Source organism: Anas platyrhynchos, chromosome 5 (genome assembly GCF_047663525.1).
Source record: "Anas platyrhynchos isolate ZD024472 breed Pekin duck chromosome 5, IASCAAS_PekinDuck_T2T, whole genome shotgun sequence".
In the NCBI taxonomy this organism is placed as follows: Eukaryota; Metazoa; Chordata; class Aves; order Anseriformes; family Anatidae; genus Anas; species Anas platyrhynchos.
The window spans coordinates 15136849-15163912 of NC_092591.1; the positions used below are offsets into that span (position 1 = coordinate 15136849).

The following is a 27064-nucleotide window of genomic DNA, read 5'->3' on the forward strand; positions in this document are numbered from 1 at the left end:
TATTTTTATTATTATTATTATTTTTGAGTACATAAGTACCTAGCTGAGAAAGACCTTAATCAGGGCTCTGTAAACACTGAGATCCCACAGGGTATGCTTGGAAGCTCAACAATGTATTAACATAATCATTCCTCTTACTGGTAATTTGATATTCTTCCCCTTCCCAACATTAATTCCCTTCAAAAGAATTTGAAGCTTTATAACTTAAGCTGTAATCAACCAAATGATTGTTTTAAAACTTTTCAATTACTTGCTTGTTTGTTGTACCTGTGTGTACGTGTCTGACTTTCATCATGATTCACTCCACCATGACTATCATCTGAGTGAACAGATGCTTTGTTGTGCTTACTGGCAAGGAGCACTCTGGTCATCAGGTCTGACATATGGCCATGATGGAATGAAATTGCTGCACGAAGCACTGCTCCTCTCCACCATCCAACCCTGAGTACGCCCTCCAGCACTCAGTGCTGCAGGGAACGGGTATCTTCTCCTGTGAGTAAATCCCTCTCACTTCTTATTTTAAGGGTTCCTCATGTACAAGGTCAGGAATGAGTTTGACTAAAGCAAGGTGTATTGGGGTAGAATGCATTTTGCAATTAGGATAATTTAAAAAAAAAAGATTTTACAATTTAATTTACAATGAAACTAATCACTGAATGATAAGCTCTTCCAGTTTCAATTCATAGGCACTATCAGAATCAGTCAAATACCTCTCTCTCTCCACCACCTCTAGGAGGAGTAAGGAGTATCAATGACAATCTTAACACAAAACTAAGAAAGTCAAATGAAATTAGTCTTGGTGACTTAAGAATTTGAGGTGCATATAATACATTTTTGTTTGACCATGCTGATAGACACAGTGCACATTCCAGTCCACAGAGAGCCCTCAGTTATCAACTTTACATCTTTTAGCATTCAAACTTTCTATAATTTTTCCATATAGCGTGTCCCAAAGTTTCCTTCAGGGAAAGAAACAGACCTATATAAGTACCAAATCCAAAGGAAAGTATTTCAGAAATTTATGTTGAGGATTTTCCAGTTTACCTGGAACCACCACCACTCACCTACATCAGGCGTGAGTCTGCTGGCACACCATATATTTAGATTTCTATTAATAACATAGGAAAACTCAGAGTAAGCTTCATATTACAGTATCTGGGAAACTGGCCTCCCATTTCAACTCTTTTAGCTGAGCTCCTCATCTTAGAAAAAACCTATAGTGACCCAGCTAAAAGTAGCATAAAAATTTCTGAAAACCTCAATATAATGACCAAACATTCTGCACCTCTAGCTTATCCTAGCTTCTAGCAATAAATCTACTGGAATACGCTGTTGAATATTCTCCTAAAAATTCCTGACACACCTCAAAATGTGTGAATTGGTCACTCTTTCTTTCCTTTTAAATATTCTTTTCCTTATTTTTCTAGAATAACAAAATTTATGCATGTTTCATAGCTTACCCCACATATTTTCAAGTTGGTGTTTTTTTTTGTTTTTGTTTTTTTTGTTTTGTTTTGTTTTTTGAGTTTGTAATAAGGACATGTGAAATTAGCAATATCTACAAGAAAATTCTTACTAAAGCATGATTAATATTTCAGAAACAGATTAGTAGGTCAAAAAGAGCACGTATACATCTGGAGACTGTGAACTCAGTTGCTAATCAATGTCTGAAAAGTGATAAACAGGTAAGAGTTGGAAGACTGACATGTGCTCTGGGATGCCTCTGGATGAAAGTTGGGCAATATCAGAGATGGTATCTCACCAATATCCTATTAGTAAGCACGAAAGATCCACTGAGCAAGGATATGCTTATCTAAAACACATTTTCCTGATTTTCAGAATTTTAGAACCATGTATTGATGTCTGTATTATTGTTCTCATCTTTACAAAACTCACTTGATTATATATCTGTTTTTAGAATCATTTGCATTAAATAGAAGTAAGAAAAATTGTCGTCGCTGTCTTCTACATTTATTTATTGTAAGATGCTTGAAAACAAACTATTTGTCTTCAACATTTCTGGGTTGGTGAAAGTTTATAATATTTATATTTTACTAATAATTTTTTGCTGCAATGGAACTGAAATAGAGATTTAGAGTTTGAACCCTCCCCCAGTGAATATTTAGAAAATTTATACTAGCATATACTAAGAATCAGTAGAACTTAAACTTCTACTGTAAATCAAATAGTGTTGTAAGTATTGTAAGGACTGTGATACTTACATATCCCCTGAATCTGATGAAACCAGACGTGCATAAAAGCCCCAGAGGATTATTCTTTAGAAAAAGAAGAAAAAAAAAAAAAAAGTTATTTCAGACATACCATATCAATTCACACATTTATTCTTGTACTACAACAAGTCTAGCACCAGTAAAATAGTCATATCAAGAGCTGAGTGTATTCAACAGGTGTTTTGCTTGACACATGGGGACTCTTCATGCCTTACATTAAGGCATCGGATATCGTCTGTGCACTGAATGAAAAATTTAGGAGTGTAAGCCAAGCTAAATCAGGATGCCTAATAACAATAAACTTCTATGAAGAAAAAAGTTTTCAGATAATGACTGCCAGAAAACATCATACATGTGGAAGTACCCACAGCCCAGAATTCATGTCATGATGGCATAATCACTACAGAAATCATCATTTAAATGGGATGTGTATTCAAAGCTTGATAACTCAAGGTGGAATGAGGTTCAAGTTTCACAAAGTGTGTTTGAGGGAATATACAACATACATGATCCAGAGCATTTTTGCAAACACAATTTATTCTACAATGACAAGGAAAGAAAATTCCACTGATGAGGAAAGAAAATTCTGAAAGGATTTGGAGGTGATGTTACTTGATTGCTCAGCAAACATCAGAGGGGTATGATGATGACAAATATTAGAAGCCAAGTTCTGCTTGAAATGAGAGTTCTGCTTGAAATGAACATGTGCAAGGGTTTTGGTTTTGATGTTATTGTTTTGTTTGCTTTTGTTTGGCTTTTTAGTTTTTGGATTTACCTGCTTTCTGAAATAATGTATGATGCATGGGATAGATTTCCCCAGCTGTACTCATAACAAGCCGTGACAGTTTGTGCATTCCTTTCCTATTATTTGTTCCTTCAGAAGGTTCTTTTATAGCTCCATAAACTTCATCTCTGTGTTACGACTGTAAACATACAGATCTCTTTAGTCACTAAAATTTACTCACTCACCATTTTCTTTGCAGAAGCAGCACATATATTAGAAGAAGGAAAAAAAAATATAGCAATTGGATTCTGCCTTGCTAGATGAATTCCACTATTGTCCACATCTACTAGAGATATACTAGAAAAAAAATGAAATCAAAAATTGGAACAAGTGAATTTCAAAAGCAATTATTAGGCCATTTGGGACATTCTCCTCCTCTCCACTGAAGTCAATGCTGCATCCCCCCTCAAAAAACAACACTAAGGAAAGTTCCCTCATACACAGGTCCTCTCAAATACACCTGTTGAGCAAAGATATTCTAGATCAATAAATAAATAAACAAACAAACAAGAGAAGAACAGTCTCTATCTAATACTTTAAATATGAACGTAAAATTGTATTTGATCACATTTAACATATGACACATAGTAAAAGCATAAAAAAGCCCTGAATTTTTTACTTGAAATGTCTAGAAGAAAATCCCTGGAGTTGCACATATGAAGACTATTCCCTTAGCAGTTAATGAAGCGGGAAATAAATACTTTAGAAGAACACTTTACTCTTTTCCTGGCACAGGTTGTGCTTCAAACAGGAATTCATTTGTATCATTTATCTATTCGCTGCCTGGTTTTATTAGTCTATCTTGGCTTTTTGGAGAAAAGCTCAGCAGACATCATCATCTATTCTATACTGCTGTATTCACTATTGGAATGTCAGCCTTGAGTGAAGTCTTTAACTGCATAATATTTTTAAATTATTAAATGCCATGGTAGGCATTTCAGGAGGCAAATATTTACTGAAAGCAGAAGAGGTTGATAAAAATACTCCTTTATTTTAACCAAATGGAAATCATTATCCGGCACTAATATTTATGGGCATTTGTGTACTTTATTTATTTACTGCAAAGGGTCTACCTATCAAAAGCACATAGTTACAAATAAAGGAGCAAAAATACAATAAAACATTTTTTTGTTTTTGTTGTTAATAAATGATCGCTCTCATTAAAACTATTCAAACAAATCTACCTCCAGATTTTCCCACCTCACTCTTGAAGTTAATGTTTCATTTTTCCTCTGTTGGGTTCATCAAAGGTTGGTTTGTCTAGAGCTAAAGAACATAAAAGTATTGCGTTCTCCTCCTCTGTTATTTTTACCCACTCTTTGGTCTCTTGTGAGCAAAGCCTGGGAACTTGTTTGTGTTCTGAGTTGTACATAAGAGATGAAGAAGCCATTTGAACTTCTGTTGTACTCAGTTTTGTGATTCCAAGCAGTATTTAAGGCATTTAACCATTCTTTTTCAAAGTTATTTATAGGTAGTATACGCACAGATCAAAACAACAACTTTATATATCTTATAGGTGTATGGGCACAAAATAAATTTTACATTAAGTCAAACGTTAGTAAGGTCTTCCTTTGAACAAAACATTCATGATATTCAATCAACTGCCAAGTTCAACATTCAGTTTCCCATGCTTAAAAACTACAAAAGAGGCAAAGAGCCTGAAGGAAGCACAGTCCCATCTTTACTGGTAAAAAGCACAAGAACTGGCCCATTTCGTTACCAGGAATAGACATTAGTATCCAGATGACCAGCCACCATCCTGTTAGCTTTCATTAACAGGGTAAATCCCTGGCAGATCCTCCAGCAGGTTCATTGGATTTCTGTACAAATGTGAACTGTAATTCCCAGACTAGCATTAAAAGCCCAGGACCCCTGACCAGCACCGCCAGACCTAAGGGGAAGTTTCATACATACTCTGGGAGGAGAAGCAGGGAAAAATAAAGAAATTTCATTCAAATTTGGTGTGAGAGTTATAGCAAAAAGCAATACATAAATAAATAAATAAAATCAAAGCCTAAGAAAATAAGTAGGCAGGACATGTTTCTAGTGAGGGGAGGCAGGGGGGAATGAAGTCAAGACCCACTCAACACAATGATAAATGACCAGAAAATATATTCTGATAAGTTCGACCCCATATCACTGTGACTCAAGATAGCTTCTGTATCAAAATTGAACTCTTATGTGGAAAACAGAGAAAAAAAAAAAAAAAAAGAAAAAAAAAAGCTTTTGAAAGTGGGCAATTTTATCTGCAATTGTTTCTGAGATGTAAATCTATTTCTCTCTCCAGATAACATAGAAAACAATTACTCATGTAGAGAACATTTTTAAACACTTATCTTTGGCAGGATAGGTCTCAAGAACAGTTTATTGCATTGATTCTCCGTGGTGAGAGAAGCTAATTATTTCTATCAGGAATCTACAGGATGATAAAACAACTGCTCATTTAGTAACAATTTCTAAAGAAACTCAGGAAACTGTTAAAAAAAGAAACTGTGTGTTTCATTCAGTTACACCCAATAATCTTGATAGAAAGGTTATTCTGATATCAGAACTATTTTGAGTATAGCTGGCCTATTTATAACATTTGTGCAAAGGTACTGGGAGACTAGCTTTCACTGGGGAGAAGTGTGGCACATGTGGAGCAGGTTGGAACAGAGACACACTCTACTTCACCTCACTGCTTACAGACAGATACATAAGCTCACATCTCAATTGTTCCAGTGTTCAAGATACATATAGGCAAAGGAAAGTCTGCTCCATGCTGAGTTCAGCTGCAGTGCAAGACCATTAAGCTGAAGGACAACTGTCAAAGAATTGCACACAAATTCCAGAACACAGCTTTCAAACAAGCTTTGCAAGGAATAAATTTCATTACACAGCTGCTATGTACACTGTGGTTTAATAAATGAAAAATTTTCTGGTTCATCACTTACTTCAAGGATGCTGACCATGTGTACTGTGGTAAGGTGTAGAATATGTCCTTAACATTTATCATTTGATCAAGTATGGAGACTTTCCCTATTACTAAAGCTTTAAAAACAAAACAACACCACAGCACAATTGTATGTAGGCAAACTACCATGAAGACACAGGCAGCCAGGCAGTCATGCTTGACACCTCAAACAGCCTCACTTAAAACACAAGCATACTGAGTTCTTGCAGCAGTTGCCACCACTGCTGTCACTGCATGACAGGGAATTCAGTACAGAAACAGAAGAAAAATAAAAAGAAGACGGAAGAGTCAGGTTTACTGCTAGCACTTGGCAAGAGATAGCTCCTAACAGTATTCTTGTACCCCCCTTTCCATAATATGTTTCTTTGTGAAAGATAACCTCTGACTACCTCCATGGTTCAAAGGTAAAACCATGAAATAGCCATTACGTATAATCAGCCTTGAATTCCTTCATTTTACTTTTTGACACTACATAATTGTTTTTCCTTCAGGAAAACGTATGCATTGAAGTCTGTGGCAACCTAGATGACTGAGAATGGATTACCCAAGTTTGCATTGTCCCAAACACACCATTTGATTCTAAGGTAATTCCTTTCTTTTATTCGTCTGTAGATTTCCAACATTCTCAAAGGGGTCATGAAGCCACTTTACTGCAGGCTGCAGCCAGACATGTTAGAAGAGAACAAGTGTACCATAAGGAATAAATAAAGTGTTTTAAGCCACCAAAAAAAAAAAACACATGCACACACACACACACACAAAAAAAAAAAAAAAAAAAAAAAAAAAAAAAAAAAACTGTTGTGCTGTGAAGCTTTGAGGCTTGGATTTGCAGTACAAGGGTATTCTTCAGTAATGTTGTAGAAGAGCAAGCCTATGAAAGTGTCAGATTTATTTTTTTATAAAGACACATTTTTTTTTCATCAAGATTCATCTTAATAGTTTACAAGATAGTTGACTGATCCAAAATCGTTGTACCATCTGCAGATATATCTTCTTCTCTTTCCAGTACCAGCTTCTTGCACGATTAAGGGCAAGCAGTGGTGTAGTTCAGAAGACAGGAGAACTTAGAGAAATCTTAAGACATCTCAGACACTTTCTGCTATTGGATTCTATCAGAGGTGTGGTGTTCAGTTTCTTCACATCTTTCTAATAAGTGTTTCCACTGTTCTTTATGTCACATTGCAAGGCAATTAGCAGAATTATTCTTTCACCCCAGGAGCTGTGCCTAAAAAATGGTAAAGCCATGCCTAATTTCAGATTCCATTGCATTGCAGAAGCCAGGCTTCAATGTGGCCACAAATACAAAATTCATATTTTATAAATATTAAGGATTCAAAAATACCACAAGTACATACTTTTAGTCCCCTCTTCATGTTTACCCATCAACAATGAGAGACAACGAGACAACATACCAGTGATTAAGAGTCCTTTACTTACGTAGCTTTTACAAGAAAGTACACTTTCTTGCAGTACTTGTACTTTTATGAGGTGTTTTTAATTCCATTAAGGGAAATTAAAGACAAAAAAAAAAAAAAAGAGCACAACACTGTAGCACCTGGTTCTCACCCTCACTTATTTCCTGGCTATCAACTAAATAGTTGCAGAAGTCCAGAACATGTTGGATTGCAGCCTATAGTAGATCCATTTGTTTCTGATAAGGTACACAACGTTTATATTCAGAAGCAGCCTAGTGCTTCTAGGAGCACATTAGTTTATATCTAGAAAAAAAAATATTCTGTGTTGGAAGAACAACGTTTGTTTTTGTTATTTAATCAAACTGCTTTTCTGTAGTATGGACAGAAATAAATTCTTGCAACAGGAAGAGAACAAATTAAGACAGAAGAAATTCTGATTTGAAGAACATCTCTTAAAGCAGACAAAAAGAAAATGACACTCCATGCAGCAGATCCAAATGGGAACTCCCCAAACCAGAGGCAAGACAGCACAACAGCAGATAAGGTTTAATAAAGGATCATGTTTCAACATAGGTGGAAAGATCAAGAGTAAAGAAAAAAGACTTCACTATTCTCTAATCTGCATCTAATCACGCATATAAACATGCTTTTAATTTGTAACACTATAGCACTTCAAATGTTTCATGAGTTGTGAAATTTAACAAGGGCTGTGTTGCTTTAGGCAGAATCTGTTTTGTTTTCGCCTAAATTACTGAGCCAAACACAATGTGTGGAGATTCAACTCACCGCAGCATTCATGTGCTAACATTTTCCCCACTTAATGTTTTCCTTTGTATGGATTCACTATCAGTGGAAAGTTATTAAACAAGCCAATTACTTGTTGGTTCATTTGACTGCTCCTCTTCACACTTCAGGAACAACGAGGCTGTCTGATACAGCTACACCTCTGTAAAATACTTCAGTCACTTCTGCATGCACATATCTGCATAGCTCAACCAAAAGGTAGCAAATGTCAAAGTGCTGTCTTCTTGTATTAACATGCCATTTGTTGGCTAAAATTGTTGAGACTTCAGGAAGAGATACTATGATATATTTTGATTTTTGTCTTGTTGTTTTCTTTGATTTATTATCATTATTCAAAAGACACAACATGCTTTGCAACAGACAGTCACACCATGTCAAAGCTGCAGGCATGTTATAAATGAATTTGAATTACTACAGGTAAGACACTGTATTTCTGACACCGTGTTGAAAGAAGCACAGAAGAATATATCACTTTATCCTACAAGAAAGGAAAAGAGTGAACTGCTAATAATTGCTTGTGTGGAAAAAAAAAAAAAGAAAAAAAAAGTCCCTTTCTGTCCCTTTTATGTCCCAAACTAGAACACGAAATAGATAAAAGAGGGTGTCCCAATTAGTCCTGCTCTACAGCTGATGTTTTAGACTGATGACTACTAACAGGCAATTGATATATGACCTTCAGTTCTTATACAAGATACAGATGAAAGGCACAGTTCTTAGGCACACAGAGGAGAAGCCTGCCTGTAAACCCAAACAGTTATAGAAATAAATGCTGGTAAGCAGTATTTGTAACTGACCAGTATAAATATAGTAACCCAGCACTCTTCTGGAGAGCACAGAATAAGTTGGAGACCATGAAATTGCAGTGCAGCATCACTGCCAGAAAGCCTGGGGATCTGCTCACACATCGTCATGTCAGTAACTATGACTCCACAGCCTATTTAAATATCATCTGAATATTATTCTACCAGTAGCATTGCTGTTAAAGCCACAGAGACTGAATTTACTGGCAGGGTGTTAGAAAACAAGCAAAAAAAATGCATGAAGACAACACAAGGACAAATTGTGATTGGTGATATACTGTACATGAGTATTAACTCCAGTGACTTCAGAGTAATTACAGAAGGTTACTAAAATTAACATCTTGCCCATAGCAACAAGCGAATTAGAAATGCATAGACACGGATTAAAGGAGAGGCAGGAGCTGAGAGAAGCAAGACATTACCCTTACGAAGACTTTGTTGTGCTGTTGACCAACAGAAAGAAACTGGGAGAAAAAGCCATTCTAACCCAACCCAGGAACCTGAGCAGGAGGGTGCAAGAGCAAAAGGTACCTTTTGGAAAAAGGGAGTGTAGTTGAGAGCTTAGAAAATCCTTCAAAGAAAAATAGAAAAAAATAAAAAGTGAGTTTGCCTGCCAGGCAGGTTTTTGCAAGATCTCATCCTTCTATTTATAACACCACATGCCATGTTGCATTACATCACTCCATGGGAGACTTGCAGCACATGCAACAAAAGGCATTAGAAACACTGTGGGTTCTCTTCAGGAAATACTCAACGCTTGCAGTAGTGGCTTAGGATAAATTTTCTGGGAAGGGTATGAAATTCCTTGGCAATGATATGTGACCTACAGTCAGGTACTTTCACCTGAAAAATCATAGCCCTTACCAAAAAAAAGAAAAAAACAAACAAACAAACAAAAAACACAGGCTTCCATCCCCACTTTTTTCATTTATTTAGGGTTTATTCTTGTCTTTTCTCTGAGAACAAACTGCAGTATGTTTTCCTATGCTTACCCATGGTTTTTCCCCCTCCACCTACTCCAAAACTCATTCAGGCAACCTGTTTCATCCCATTAAAGCAGAGTCACAGTTAAGTCTTCAGCAGGCCTAGGGTGTCCCAGAAATTCTGAAGGCTTCCAGGAATGCAACATCCTGACTGGCCATAGCCTAGAGCAACCTAATCCAGCGTGGCCTGCTTCTGATCAGAGCATTGGAGTGCTTGACCTCTGGAGGTCCTTTCCAACCTGAACTATGTTTCTTAAAATATTCCCTAATTATGTAGATAACATATGCCTTAAAAAAAAAAAAAAAAAAAAAAAAAAAAAAGAACACGAAGGTAACAACCAAGTGTATCACCCAAATTGTTTATAGTGTTTGTTTTACTTTCATTGATTAGGGTTGGAGATTTCAAAGTAGAAGAAGCAACACTAGTTAAGTTTGACTTCTACAGATATTTATTTCTTAGAGTAGGGTGATATCACTCAATTGAAAACGAGTCCAAAGGCTCGTTTTAACTTCTGAAACCTGCAAATATCAATTGTAAAACAACAAGATCTGGAATCACATGGAGGCAGGAGCACATAGCACAAAACATATCCTAAAAGAAACTTTAGGAGATCTGGTTTGGTATAGAAGTGAGGCAAGACTGTGATCAATGTCTAAAGGAGTTAAAGGAGAAAAGTCATGAAAGTCAGGATGAAAAGTACAGGCTAAGGAGACAAGAACACGTCTGAGGAGCTGGGGTGAAAACACCAGTGCCCATGCCTGTTCGAGCCAGGGGAAGCCAAGATCTCTGCCTCTCACTGTTCCTCTGCTGTATCCAAGCAGGGAGGTGTGCCATCTCTTTCTACAGCTCTTCCACAGAGAATTTCTCATTTCTGGTTTTTACGCCCTTAGCTGAAATGGAAGATATTGTACAGTTGAAGAACAAGGAATTAATCATTTTGAAATCCTTAAGAGGTTATACATTAAAACTTTTATTAAAGGAGTACTATCAAGTTTTGGGAAAACTATTAATGTACACACGCAGTTAATTGAAGATTGCCTCCCAGCAAGAGTGCCCAGCGGTGCTGAATACAAAATGACAGGGACACCTAAAGAATAATAACTTTATTCCTTAAATTCTGAATGTTTGTCATTTTAACCTTGTTAGTATTTAATATTTTCTTTAAAATATTAGAGCTCATCCCATAGTAGGGTCTTCATCTTACTTAGAAAAAAAAGTGGAAGTTTTTGCATTAATTAAGCAAGTGATACTGTTGCTAATTCAGCAGCCTAAAAAATAAAAATGAAAAAAAATAGTGAGAAGCCACAAACAAGCCTAGAGTTGTACAAGAAAAAACAAACGTTTTAGTGATTCTTTGAGGAAAAAAACAAAACAAAAAAAAAAAAAAAAAAAAAAAAAAAAAACAGAAGCCAGATTTTACTCTGGCAATTTCCGAACACATGGCATTACCTATATTTATTTTGGCAAGTCAAGGAGCCAACCATCAGTGCCTGTTTAGTTAGCTGTTTGAGATAAGCATGGTTTGAGCTGCAACATTTGTTGATTCTAAGCATAAAAGGATCACATCTCTCCGCTTCCGTTAATAGGATTAAATACACTGAGCAATTTGTGCTGTGTCAAATGGCACACTGAAATCTTTACTGAAGTAATTGGTTAGTCTCCAGATTTTGAAGTCACAGTTCTAGATAGTTTTTGCCAGGAGCTTGTATTACAGGAGAATAAATAATGCCTTAGATTGCTGAGCAGAGCACGATAAAATAGCTTTGTAATCAGTTTATTTTAAATTTTAGCCATCTAAAGTTATACCTGCTTACATTGCATGTTGCCCAAAAACTTCTCCAAAGGAAATAAGTGGTGTCCCCATGGTGACAGATAAACCGAGAGGTTTCATGACAGCTTTTATGAGGAGATGCCCTGACTCAGTGCCAATTGCCCAGACATTTCCATTGCACGGGGCTTCAAACTACAAGTCCACTGGAGTGGAAGGGCCCCAAGCAAGGGATGATCCATTACTGGATAAAGTGTTAGACAGTAGTGGAAATTTAGAGAAGTGTACCAAGTAAAGAATCATGCCTTTGCTTTCTCTTGTTCCCTATATTTTATTAGTATTTTTGGAAGATGACAGAAGAGTTCCAGGAGTACTCTCTGCTGAAGGATGATATTTGAACCTAAGGCTGTATGCCTCCCATTGCTTGTGCAGCAAAAGCTGCAGCAATTTGATGCCACTGGAGATGATATTCAGGACTCCAAATTGATGCCTCTGTTTGCATGCACATCAGCTTCTCAAACTGAGAAAAGCCTTTTCAAAAAATAAATCTATAGCCTCCAAACATACACAAACAGATCATGGGTGTCTGTTGCATTTTCAAATCCACACTGTTACATAACTAATAGGTGGATGGACACAGACTAAGGATGCAAGCAGAACTACCTCTTCCTGTCTCCCCCAATACCAAATTTCACCCAAATCACACACTTTATACCACACTGATGGACCAGTCAGAGAGTACAAACCAGTGAGAGTGTTGTTTCCAGACAGATTCATTATCCCTCTAGCTTCTTGCATGCTCAGATTTTTCTCTGCCTGAGTAGGAGTGAAAAAGGGTCCTTCAGACTGCTGAGCATCCCTGACCTATTTCCTGCAAACTAAGTCACTGTCATGCTAACTCACTGCTGAAATTTGTGATCTGCTAATAATAATGCTAACATCCAGAGAGGAAGACAGTGAAAAGTACAAAGGGCTTATAAACTGTTGAGGGAGCTTCCTTGATCTCAATATTTAACAAAAAAAAAGTGTTCAGAACACACCACAGTTCCCTATTAGCTTGCCTTATTCATGACTAGGAAAAAAAAGACACCATCACTTAATTTGAAGTAAGATATCCTACAAGTTCATATCCTTCAGTCCCTTCCACTAGCAGCAATGAAGGCTTAACTAGATGTTGGGCTGCCTCCAAAACAGTGGTCAAAGCCCCAAATCAAGAAACACCAATTTCAAACACAAAAAATTAACCTGCCAGCAAGTACTTAAACAAACACATGTGGAAATAAAAAATAAAAAATAATAACAAATAAAAGAGACATCAACTAAAATATAATATTTGCATTCTAAAAACATAATATTGTTTCATAATCCTTTCATCTAGAGAGTTAGTCACTAGTTTAGTCCACTAGTTTCATTTTAACCTTTTTACAGTCACACTGAGCTGAGTTTTAGTCTGTCAAGTCTTGCTGGGTGGCAATGTCCCATGCACACTGCCACTAGCCTGGGGACAGGAGCTGCTCCTGCCCCACTGTTCATTCCCAGTTCAGTAGCAGCCTCTGTTGTGGCTGGCAGCAGGAGGCTGCAGCATTGTGAGTTTTGGGCCCCTCGCTACAAGAAGGACATTGAGGTGCTTGAGCGGGTCCAGAGAAGGGCGATGAAGCTGGTGAGGGGCCTGGAGAACAAGTCCTACGAGGAGCGGCTGAAGGAGCTGGGCTTGTTCAGCCTGGAGAAGAGGAGGCTCAGGGGCGACCTTATTGCTCTCTACAGATACCTTAAAGGAGGCTGTAGTGAGGTGGGGGTTGGCCTGTTCTCCCACGTGCCTGGTGACAGGACGAGGGGGAATAGGCTTAAGTTGCACCAGGGGAGTTTTAGGTTAGATGTTAGGAAGAACTTTACCGAAAGGGTTGTTAGGCACTGGAACAGGCTGCCCAGGGAAGTGGTGGAGTCACCATCCCTGGAAGTCTTTAAAAGACGTTTAGATGTAGAGCTTAGGGATATGGTTTAGTGGGGACTGTTAGCGTTAGGTCAGAGGTTGGACTCGATGATCTTGAGGTCTCTTCCAACCTAGAAATTCTGTGATTCTGTGAGTAGCACAGTCTTCCACAGAGGAAATCCCCAAATGGTCTCCACAATGCAAGATTTCTACACAGTGTCCTATCTCTATTTTCTTTCACTTCACAAATTTTTTCACTCCAACACCAGCAACTACTGCTGTACATTAAAGTGATAAAGTCACCCCAAACATATGAGCCCAGCTAGTCCAGACTTCACAATTACATTGAAACAACTCTCCACATTATAGTTCGCTCTTTTTAAGAAGCCAGAATAACTTAAGCATCGCAAAACCCACATACCCAAAATAGCCATTTCCAGTCTGCCAGCTCCTTGGCCTCCCTCCCCTGGGGTTTGTGGTGGGATCTAAAGACGGAATTTTGCTTTTAGCCTGATTCACCAGGTATGAACATGGCTCGGATACTTCGTACCATTTGCATTCATCCCCATCCTCCAAATACACAGACAATAAAGCTGTCTGAAGAAGGAAAAAGTACTGTGTATCTTTCCAAATGGAGGAGAGAAGTAATGAACCCAAGTTCACCGACACAATTCACAAATTGGGGTAAGGAACTGAAATATGCCTCATGAGAGGGCTCTTGACAAGCATCCTTGTAGGCAAGCCTAAGGCAACCTCTACTTTCACCCTCATACCTAGGTGTGATGAATGACCAAAAAACTGTTGGTGCTCCTTCCCCAAGGGTGAAGGACAATATTAAAATTTGGCAGCCTGATGGGAAACAACAGATCACAAGTTTCTTGAATAATTGGTAGAGTTTTTATACTACCATGTCTGTCTTAGCAGATATTATTGGCAGAAAGTATTTAATTACTATTTTGATGCAAGTAGTTTACTACTGTATATGCTTAAACACAGTGCAAGTTTCAAGCAGCTTTCAAGTGAAAATGAGTCACGAATGAAAAAAAAAAAAATGTGAAAGAATTATCTCCAGCCTTAACTTGAAACCACAGTTCTAAAACGCAGATGAAAACTTGCTTTTGTTCATGTTGTTCCTGTGCAACTAAATCTGCTTAGAAGCTTCTCACTGGCCACAATTTAAGTCATAATAATATGTGAAAACTTACAGAATTTTGAGTTGTTACAATTACTGTGGAAGTTTTTAAATGGAAAAAAAATCTTGGGGAAATCATCGAGGCAAATGGGATTTTAAGTTTTTCTAGATGTCATCCATGACTGGCTGGTGTTAAAGTGTTAAACCATTTGGTATATTCTTTCCTTGCCATTCTGTGAACATCAAGGTTAGAGAACACGTTGAGTTATTGGTGATCAAGAACCCCTGATCAAGCCCAGAAACCTCTGTCAGTGGAAATATTTTTTCCTGCAACTCCTGTACCTAAATACATATTTAATCCCAACTCTCCATTTCAGGCAGCTCATTTTCAACAACCTCCTACCAACTCTAGCTTCATCTTGTGTGTGATGTGACTGACAGAGAGCAAGCCCTGAATGTTCAGTGAGAATGGCACCCCAGCAAAGGCATGAGCTGACAGAGAGATTCCCCAGCCATGGCAGCAGCATCTTTCACCTCCAGAGATGCAGACGTAGACAAAGCCAGCGAGCTGCAAGGAGAGGTGACTAATAGCCAGCTGAACTCAAGCAAAAAGATATTTCGCATGACTAAGTACCACTTCAATAGGAAAATAAACCTATATTCAGAACCACCAAGAAAAATCATCTCTGGTATAATATAGCTCCCATTACAGACCACAACCACTTTGCAGTGGGAAGTTGGAAGAGAATATCACCCCCATTTTGGAGTCCAGTTGAGTTACCATTACTTAACAAGGTCTATTTGTCACTGTCCATGCCCATCACACTTGCAAAATTAAATACATAAATCCAAAACTTTTTAGTTGAAGCTGATACCACTAACATCCTGCAAGAGTGAAGTGAAAAGTGAGAAGCACACATGCACTTAGTGACCCAGGTTTAGCAGACAGGCAGCAGCCTCACAAAGCAGAGATTCAACCAGTCATCTGCATCAGTGTGCAGGGAGCTAAGAGTCACAGAAACAGACACAGGTCACGCAGAAAATCCACAAGCAAGCAAAGAATTGAAATAAATTTCTCACATCTTAAGTCATTATTCTAACTACATGGTCTTGGCTTCAGGCTTGAAGGCACTTTTTAAACTATTACGACACTGACGGTTTTTATTATATTGTTTATTACTCTGAGGGCTTTATGTTACACATTTTACTGAATCAGTGCTTCTGATACTGGTGTTCTGGACAGCAACTAATGTTTTCATAGCCTACAATAGCTTTTAAGGTCTCTTAAAAGCATAAGTATTTATTGACACATAAAGCTATAGATGCCTAATACTGTTTTAAGTAGTCTATCACAATCCAGATATTCCATAAGCTTTTTCTTATTGATATTGTAATACTGTGTTTTGACAAGTATTGGATATATTTGGAGATTTTGGGGAAATAAAAGCATTTTATTAGTTTTATGTTTAATTTTAGCGCACTTGGTTTAGATTTAATCCTATTGTAAGCATAAGAAGCACGTTTGTTCCCTGCTATGTGTTACATTTAGGATGTGTAACAGTTTAGCTCTGCTACCTCTGACAAAACACTTGCCACCTTACCATGTCCCATTCAAACCTCCTTTATTCCTCCTTTACTGCTTTATCACCACTTAAAAAAAAAGGGGGGGGGGGGGGGAAAGGGAATATCCTGGATTATTTTATTTCCTGAAACATTGATGTGAATGTAGATACCACAGAAAGCATTCAACAGTGCATAATAAACCATGCAGTGTAGGGTCAGGAAGCAAGATCCCACATGCTAAAGGCATGGGCACTATGTAAAGGGATGGAAAAGGTGTATTGATAGCCAGTAGTACATAGCCCATCTCAAATTGCCTATGTAAAACCTTGAACCTCATCTATGTGTGTAGATAAACTTTCCACACAGCAAACTCTCTTGGGCATTTTCATTTTTTCCATTTCTTTTACCTAGACCCCTGGACATTCAACCCAATGACTGGAGAAATCTCAACTACTTCAATGGGTAAACAGGTATTTAAGAAAGAAGATAGACTTCAGGTATTTTCAGAAATGCTCACAACTGCCCTGGGTTGTGGGTTTGAGGTTATTTGTTTGACTTTTTGTTTTGTTGGGGGTGAGGGGTAGATACTCACGGTCTTCTGTTATTTTTAAACAGAGAGCTCTTCAAGCAGAAATAAGATTCCATAAAGGCAACCAAAGAGGATTCATGGCTCAATTCAAATCCCAATGTACTATTCTTTGCAAATGCCAAGACTACACCTGACCTGTCACACTCAACAGTTTCTCTCTTCTCTTAATCCAGGCTGCAGTTTCTGCAAGTGGCAATACATCACAGGAACACTGAAAGCCACAGGCTGCTCTGTTCTAGACCTATACATTGTCTCAACTCCTTGGATCATTACACCAAGAAGTACAAGTAAGGCAAAAAGATGGCTAAGAGCAAGAAAGGAAGACTTGTGAATATTTCTACCATTGCAGCTTTAAACCTCCAGAATTAGGCATTGGTACAACATAAATACTTATGCAGTTACATGCTTTATTCTAACTGAAGGCATTATGCATACCGTGAAAAGAGGTGGTTGTATAGCTTCTGCATGAGATAGGTTTATCCTGTTAGCCTGGTCTCCAGGTGCATGCACATTTGTGATGTCCTACCCACAGTTTTGGTGGACAGATGGGATGACTGCCCACATACCAACCCATCCTGACTGCAATCCCTGTGTTGACTTTATATGGGCTGATCTAACATGGGACAACCTGATCTACTTTGTCACTGAAACACTCCAGATATCCACTAACAAAGCAGTTGTTTTGCTATGAGATTACACCGGGGTGTTTGACCCAAACAGGCTCCAGTTAGAGCTTACTTTTAATTAGGCTACAAAGACTTCAGTAGCTCAGTGGTTTGACTGCTAGTGTTTTGTTCCACAATCAGATCTTAACAAGTTTGTGAAACAAAGTCCCCCAATACAGAAAGAAAAAGATTAGACAAGAAGCTTTGAAGAACTACATAAGAAAGACTCAGAAAAAAATCTCACACTGAAGAAATTCTGTCTGTGTCAGAGAATTAACAGCAAGGTGAATAATAACTATGCTGTGTTCAGGCATTAAAGGTTGGATATGACTCTAGGGCTGTATTTAAGATGTTCAGACAAAACGCGTGCTGACAGTAAAGAGGTATAACTCGGATGAGATGGTTTCAAATGGGCCACCTGGACAACAGAGAAACAGGTGTGGCAATTGGAAAACCTGAAAACACCTCATTATAGTACTTAACAACCAAGACTATGACTATTTCAAGCTTTGCTTGAGCAAGCTTGCCATAGATACAGAGCCTACTGAATACTTCCATTTGATGTGAATCTATGAAGATCCTGTTTTCAGCTTCCTGCACCATTTCCCAGCAGGGTAAGATATTGCAACATAAAGGAGGCAGCTATCACGGGACAGACATAATGGGGCTCTGCCTGCTGCTACCACAGTCCTCCCACCAGCTTGGAGCCAGAGTGGGGTTCCAGGCACCAGCATTGCAATGTTGGAGAAAGCATCTGCTACTTGCTGCATGGGTATTTCTGTGTCAGAAGCTGCTTCATCCCTCCTAGCTGAACTCAGTACTTACAGATGGTTACCAAAGCTTTGGTTCACAGCTAACATTTTCACTCTTTCTTCTTTCACCTCCACATCCCCTTTCATGCTACAGAGGGAAGCTGGAAGGAAAACATTCTGTGACCTCAAGGCCATGTCTCTTACAGAATTCACTTCATTATTTACACAGGGAAAGCATTAAAACACAGTTATCTAAAACTTCCAGCACACATGCTCTGCTACACTGAAGATTTCTTGACATCAGACACACTCAGGATCTTCAATAATTAATATGGATTTCCCCTCACCCCCTGTTTCTTTCCAACTGTGATGTCTAGCAACCAAACTTAAACCTCTAGTGTAAACACTGCGAATAGGTTAAAGTTGAGCTTTTGCAAGCAAAAGTTTCTTACAGAACACATGAAACACCACGTATAGCATATACCCAAGTTTTAGCTGTTTGTTAGGCTGATTTTTGAGGATGCTGTTTTATTTAGCTGGAAAAGGGAAGGTTTTGTTCTTTCATCCAGGGGGCAAGGAGGACAGAAGGAGCCAAAGAAAGGATTAAAGCCCAAAGTTTTCTGTTGTGAGGTCACCCAAACCATAGGGCTCTATACTCATACACAACAGCCTAGAGGCTGAAAAAGCCAAAGCATGCCATTACTAGATAAGAAATAAAATGGAGACTAGCTCCTTTTGGTTCATCATTAAGAACCATTTTGTAGCAACAGCAAGAGGTTGTTCCCTATGTTTAAGAAATACAACAGGTCTCTGCTCCAGCCCTTGAGGTAGCACAAATAAGCCCTATAAGAATGCTGGTCAGGCTGCCTTTTAATGATTGCCCCCTTCTGTTTCCTCTCACACCGGGAACATGGAAGATGGGAGAGCTGTTTTTGCTGGGACCTGGAGTAGACTGTAGCTTGTGGTTGACCTGATGATCTTAAAGGTCTTTTCCAACCTAAATTATTCTATGATTATGCTTCCACAAGTCTCTTCCAGCTGGGAATCTACAGCAGGTAACCCCATGTGGAGGGTATTATTGCTCTTGCTCCATTTCAGAAGCCATGATGTACACCTCATTGCTTATCAATAGCATGAACTGGAATTACCGAGCCACTGCCTCTTGCTGTTTCTGGCCTCCTACAAACTGATGATTTAGTCTTTGCCTTGCAGATTAACATTAACCAGTGGGAAATGTTTCCTGAATAACCTTGAGAAATCTCATGATGAAATTCCCAAGTGTTTTATTTGCAAAGAAATAATAGCAAAAGCAAAAAAAAAAAAAAAAATCAACATGATTCCATCTCCTTGAAATATGAAGAGCATCCATTTTTCAACTCCAATCTTTTCTACTCCTCTATCAATTTTTGTTGTGTTCAGTATTTACACATTTTTTCTGCCCAGTTCAGATGCATAATGCATTAGCTTGGTTGAAAACTTTTACAAGTTCTCTAAGACTGCAGAATGTTTAAAATAAACTGATTCCCCACACTAGTCAGCCCAGCAAATTTAATGCCTCAAGCACTGTAATAACGTGATTTTAAATAGGCTGCTAAAATATTAATCTTAGCATTCATTATTCTCTCACTCTGCCTCAATTGTTTGGCGTTTCTTCTGATGCCATCAGATGTTCTGTCTGTGCTTCTGTATTCTCTGGATGGTTTCACATCCATAGGATGACTCATGTGCTTGGAGACCTGTGTATTTTAAGGCTCACCGTATTCCAGAAGAACAAATTCCTTATTCTTCACAGGGAAACAGTTATCTTTGAAGTATCTGACCCATCTTGCAAAATCTCTTCAAGTTTAAAGATCTATTTATATTAAAGTTCATAATACTGCAGGGACCTTAGTTGATCAAAGTGTAGCTTTATCTTTTCTCCTTGGGCTTAGTATTCCTCTAGTTGTTCTGCCAAGTCACCAAAAAATAAAAAATAAAAATAGCCAACCCCTCAAGCAATTCCCTTGCTGCAGGCAAGACATCAAACTGAAGTGAAAGACATATTGAAATGGAGAAGCAAGCATAAGCAGTAGTACTGGACAATAGCATTGTAAATGAAGAAAGATGCTGCTTAAAGAGGGACTCTGTTTCAGCATTTTTTTTTGTGAGAGTTTTACATTATATCCCAAGAATGAAATAGCATTCAGATTGAACTTTAATTTAGCTATTTATATATTATATGCAATTATTCGGTGCATGGAATTGTTATGTATGCAGCACAAAAATCATTTTTCTAACTACGGTTTTATGTCATTTACTTGATTTAATCAAAGGGTTATAAATTGCCCGTGAATGTATTAAGGCTAGAAATTAGTTTCTCCTTGTATGGTTTGAATAATTCTATCTGGAACAACTTCACATCTGAAGGAACAGGAGGAAAAACTTGTAGTAACTAACTTAAAGGCAAAGACACTTGTCAAAGGGAATGACAGTTGCCTCCATCAGAAGAACCCTAGGTTTGGGGAGCAGAAGAGCTCTTGTGCTCCTGGTTGCCCTGTTCCTACATTCAGCATGTACTGCATAGCCAATAGAAGCAATAATATGTGGCCCTGTTATACATAGCTGTCACCCTGTGCTCCTAATACATGTTTAAGTGAGACAAGAACAAGAGTTTCCTCAAGAATAATATTCCATAGCTTAATAATTACTTTTTTAAGAAGATTTTTTTTTTCCTCCTTAAACCTGCAACTATGTTATCAATAATTGTAGTCTTCACTAGAAGTGCACATGAGCAAACTGGCAAACCAGGGCAAAACATGTAAGGCAACGCCTACCACCACTACTTCTTTCTCACACCCATTATTGCCAAGCCTGGGGGACCCAGACACCTCTCCTGACCACTTAGTTGTCTCATTCTTTGGGAACCTCTGTGCTAGGGGAAAAAAGATAATTCACATGTGTAAAGTAAATCAATACAACCACAAGACCACAAAGAGGACCGGAGGAGTATCTGAATTCAGCTACCATCTTCTAGTATTGCCAGACCACGCAGGAACAATGAAAGAATCAGCTTTTATATTTATATATATATATATATATATATATATATATATATAAAGAAAGAAAGAAAATGGAATAAAATAACTGCAGTGGATTATGTCAGTGATTGACATCCATATTTTCCTCAAAGCAATTTTATTACCTCTGCTTCCAGGTTTCATAATAACCAACATGGGAGAAACAGAAAGGCACCAGAATGAAACTTCTAGCTCTAAAAATCGATTCACATCTGGTAGCCTGATGGAAAGCATAAGGGCTCTTTATATCATTTATAGTGTAGGCTAAGGGGTGGAAGGAAAAAGTATACAGGCTTTAAAGAAAAAAAAAAAAAAAAAAAAGAAGAGAGAAAGGTACACTTAAATTTCAAGCCACAAGCAATCCAGTTCAGTTTTACTTCCAGTCCACAATTATCTAAGACCTTATCTCATTTATATGGTAATAACTTGTCACATGTCAACTCAACAAGCAGAGATAGCAGCTACACAGAACAGCTCCTCAAGTGCTCTAGCTGGCTGAATCCTGATGTGGGTGGAAGGCCCACACTGGGCTCAGAGCGCCAATTTAACTTGCCAATGAGCCAGGTCAAGCAATGCTGCAGGAACATCTTGTCATTATGAATGTAACTTAACCCTTTGTAGTTTTGTGCATATTTGACACGAAAATGTTTTCAGAGCTATTTATTTTCCTAAGGAAGGGGAGAGTTACTGCAGCAGGTTGGAAAGAGCTGTTGCTGAGCGAGGATCAGCAGTATTTTACAGCAAGGCTCAAAATTTTTTCCAGGATGGTTACTACAACTGCAAGGGTATATTTCCTATAAAATTCTGGTTAAGTGTAAAGAGAAAAAAGGCCGAATCAGATCTAGACATTAATGAGAAATAAAGGCTTTGCTCTTTCGCAATTTCAGAGTTACTAGGGGATGGCTCATCCCCTCCCTGAGGCAGAAAGGTGAACAGGGACCTCCAGAGTATAACCAACCATCTAGCTCTCAAATGTCCAACTATTTAAAGTTAGCCAGGTACCAAACATCAAGACAGAATAAGGACCTGAAATACAAGTAATAATACCAGACAAACTGTGCTGGTTTTCTTTTTCTTTTCCAGAAGGGATAGGTGGAGTTCAGGTCTTCATTCACTCCCCCATCCCTCTGCACGGTATAGGAAAATGCAACCTGCTCAGAACATGCTTTCGGTGCAGCACTGAGTATGGGCAGGTTTTAGGAACATTGTTTTGAAACATACTGAATTCAGAGCATTGAGTTTTGTATGGGATTACTAGTGGTATTTCAATACAACATATTTGTATTGAAATATCAAGTATGTAGCAGTGGCAACAAAGTATAGAACAACATTTGAGGACTGCATTATTCATGAATGATGAGAACGTTAAACACAAATGCCTTTATCCCTACCACATCAAGGTATTCTGAGCCACATGGTCCTGAGAAAGAGAATTTGAAAACTTTTATAAATTTTCTTGCCATCAGAAACTTGTGGGTTTGCATCACTTCATTGCTAAAGCCACCACTTCAGCCACACATTCTTTAGGTGCGGGCTAAGACTGAAGTTAAGACTAGCAGCTCAGAAAACCTTTGAAAATAAACTGGAAGTTTTCCTATGAGTGCAGCTGTAAAGCAGAAACACCTAGAAACTCATGTAATATATGTACTGGGAACGTTGCCATCACCACAACAGTAACTAGAAAACATCTATTTCCACCCCGAGCATAATCATAATACCCCTGACCTCATTCACTTCACAGATTCATGGAAGTGCCGGACCACAGACAGCTGTACAGAGAGAAGTCAATGTCAGGGCAGAAGAGATGGAAATACATCTGTGAAATGTTAGTACAGAGAGGGTAGACATCAGAAAGAAAAGTCCATTCCGGCCAGCCTGCAGCAGCCTTGGGAGAAGTGTGTGAAAAATAGACAACAGGAACAAGAAATTGTTTTGCCTTAGTTGATGCAAGTGGAACTGAGTTTACAGGCACAGGTTATGAGGCTCAGCTTCTAAACACAAAGGATGCAGTCACCTGCCAGTTCAGGAGACAGAGTAGGATTTTTCATACAGAGCAGCTGCCAGCTATGCCTTCTTTAAAAGAATAAAAATAAGAAAAAAAAAAAAAATCAGCAGGCTTATAAAAATATAAAAGCTGCCCATCAATTGAGAACAACAGCATCAATAATGAATTTTCACTATTAATAAATCCTGCCTCCAGAGTTTTTCCAGCAAGCTTAATAAATATTTCATTGTCTTTCATTCTGAGATGGAATCCAAAAAAAAGGACTCAAAATCCTGAGGAAATATGAAGAAATCGTTTAAAGAAATATGAAGAAATCATTTAAAGTAAGTTTTTGAAAATTTTATAGCTATGAGGAAGCATTAGTGCAGCTTAGCTTTGATTGCATCAGAAGTGGAATAGCTCTGAGAGGGATTTAATGAGCAAGATGTCCAGTATAGTGCTATTAAATGCTTCTCAAGCATAATAGGGTAATGTTCCAAACAAGCAAATAAAAAATAAACAAGAAAAAATACTCATAACCACAAAGACACTGCAGCTCTCATACTATAGTCATCAGTGGAAAGAGCACTGCTTCAGTGGAAGTTCCACCCATGCCCCACTCTGAAACTCGCGTAAATTAGAACCAAAACCACCAATACACAAGATTTGCATACAAGGAAACTTTATGTCTCACTACCATGACCTCCACAACAAAAAAGCTGAGACGAGTGTTTTACAATCTGAAAAGTTAAAAACAATGAGGATAAATATCATCTGAAGTTGTAATGAAAACCTTAATCTCTAAAGGCATTAAATGAATATGCTCACACACTAGTAAACATTTTAAAATATGAATTCACAGTTCTGTTGGATTCTAATGTTCCTCTGTTAAAGATAACACTCATCCTAAGTAAATTATTCAGTAGGAAAGAATGGCTTGGCCTGGAAGAGAGCTAAACATAGGGGACAAGACTTTGGGTAGTTGTTCTTTTCTAAGAGATTTTGGCCTCAATGTTGACTTTGTGAGGAGAGGTTTCTGGAAAATAAAAAAGTCACACAAAAAGAATTCAAGTTTTCATATTTGCAATTACTATTCAGAATCAGCACTTCTGACCTTTATTCTGTTAGAGGGAGAAGAAATAGCTGATGGGGTGAAAAGAGAGCCTAGCAACATAATTTATATAAAGTACTGCCACAGGAGAATAGTTTTCCTATTCAAGGGCAAAGTACGATTTTATGCTAGTTGTGGCCAGAGAGTTTCATCCTGAGATACTGTGTGCTGGTATTAGGCACTTGGGAGCACAAATACATGGGAACCCAGCAGGCTCCAGGAGGCAGAATACTGTCCTGTGGTTCGGGTTTGTTTTTTGTTTACTCAATGTCAGCATAACGATGCACCTCTCTCTAAGCACTGAAGAGCAATCTGATTAGGAATTAAAGTAACAATAATAAAGTACTCCTGAAGAAACAGTCCAAGGAAGAGAATTACACCTGGCAGGACATTCGTCAACAAGCTGATAAAATTTAAAGTTTCCTCTCCCTTAGAAAGAAACAATTTTTTAAGCTAGAGACGTGGTTAAAAAAATAATCCGAGGGTAATTCCATTGACTCTGATGAATCAAAATATGATTTGTCCTAACACATTGCTAGGCCTGATCCAACCCCCATGGGAACTTTTAGGATCAGACCCTAATAAAGGGCATACTGTACCAGCACACATAGACATTATTTGTTTTTTAATATTAGAGAAAAAAAAGCAGGAACTTGAATACTCTGGAAACATACACTTCTACCCATGCATGTTTTCAACGCTGCTTGTGTCAGTTGATTACATAAATCAAGAAAAGGCACTACTGAGCCTGAAACAGCAGCCACAAGGCAGCAATCTGACTGCACCCGAGACTTCCTTTCTAGGCAGCACTACACCAACCCAAGAAACTTCTCTAGAACACTGAGCTATTCAGAGTTATTTGCAATCTATTAGCAGACAATACTGCAAAATACTCAAGCCACTCTGAGAGACACTGCCTAGCTCTATGCATGCAGTCTGAAAGAGAACTAGTTGCTCTAACAGAGATGAGATGAACAGAGACATGTTAAAAACTGGAGAAAACTTTCAGCAGCTAGCTTGGAACTGCACTTTATATGTGCTCCCCAAGAGCAGCTTTATGTACCTCTAAAGTTTGGTGGAAACCAGCCGAGGTATTCCACAACCTCACACTGTTCATGTTACATTTTGTTCTAGCTTAAGAACATCTGGATCCATTTTTTTGCTGGCCAACTTCAGGAAAATCTTATTTTTAGATAACGTTTTCTACAATTAATTTCTAAAAAAAAAAAAAAACAAAAACAAAAACAAAAAAAAAAAAAAACAAAAAAACAACTATTATTTCACAAATAAATTGTCTCCTACATCTAGAGAACAAACCTGTGCAAACACAATTTACCCATTTCATTTAGAGCTTTCTTCATGAGCAGTTTGCTCAGCTGTACAGACAAATCTTCATTGAAGACCCTTTTTGACTGTGACCACTAGAAACAGAGCAACAACAGAATACTTGTGTGGGGCAATAATGCCTAAATCAAAGTCCGAAGATCAGTTCAAGACCTATAAATGTAAATGCCTTTTATTCATAACCTTTCAGTGAAATTTATGCACAGGAAGAAGGGAATAGCTTATATGAGAGCACAGCCTTCATAATGCTTTCAAGGAGTAGCCTATAACCTAAATAAAAAGCTGCAAATGCAGCAGAGAGTATTCTAATGAAACAATTTTGTACAAGGGAAGACACTTCCTAACATTGCATTTTGTAATTAAAAGCCATCATCAGTTAAGTCCCAGAAATGCCAACCATATCTAAGTGTCCACTGGACAACTTGCATCCCTCACACCTTCCCTTTAGCCCACTCCAGACCACATCAAGAGCTATACCTGCCTCACAGAGACCAAAGAACAATTGCTTGCTCCAGGCCAGCCCTGCTACATGCTGCCCCATTAACTGCTTTTAAATGCATCACCTGGGGCTTCCCCTGATGACACAGCACCATCACTCAGCCCAAGTAATTCAGTGCATGCAGCAGCACTGCAGAACCTCCTCAACACACACACACGGTGCATACTTTGCATCTGCTGAATCTCCACCCCAGCTCCTTCCTCTTTGCCTGCAGAGACCTCCTGTCACTCACTCATTCATTTTGGCTGCTGGGACACCACAAAGGGTGTTCCTGCTGACTTCAGGGCCCTAGACTGGGTGAGGTGGGCCTTCCACAGGCACTCTTCTTGCTGCCAGCAGCTGCAAGAGGACAGAGCAAGGACTGGAGATCCAGGGGACAGTAGCATAGTCAGGGTGCCCCACACCCAACAGTGGTCTCAAGATTTTACTGCTTAACAAGGGTGTTTCTTATTAAAACATAACTATACAGAAACTTTTTTGTTGGTTTTTTTTTTTTTTTTTTTTTTTTTTTTTGGCATCACCATAGTGTTTGATTTTCTATTTCATTTGGGCAATCTTTCCCCCAGTGAAATGCTGACCTTTCAGCTGGACCTTCCTTGTTTATGCAAGGTGGGGGACAATCTGATGGACATAGCCTTAGGGTACCACTAGTTCATGCCTGTGTGTCTGATGCATTTTCATAAATCAACAGGCTCAGAAA

The 27064-nt window shown here is 38.3% G+C and overlaps 1 protein-coding gene across 16 annotated transcripts in view; it reads right to left on the reverse strand.

Moving 5' to 3' along the window:
- TUNAR (transmembrane neural differentiation associated intracellular calcium regulator) overlaps positions 1-27064 on the reverse strand; it is a 159986-nt gene that overhangs the window by 104668 nt on the left and 28254 nt on the right. For 12 of the 16 annotated variants that reach the window (XR_011809512.1, XR_011809511.1, XR_011809514.1 and 9 more), the window contains exon 2: positions 2223-2276. The exons of 2 other annotated variants lie outside the window; for them this stretch is intronic. Coding sequence is in view for 1 of the 14 variants with exons in the window: in XM_072038319.1 (XP_071894420.1) it covers positions 2223-2276 (54 nt within the window). In the remaining 13 variants the exon portion in view is untranslated. Of the gene's footprint in view, positions 1-1064; positions 1109-2222; positions 2277-27064 lie in introns of all 16 variants that reach the window. 2 more of the 16 variants (XR_011809513.1, XR_011809510.1) reach the window with 1 other exon arrangement.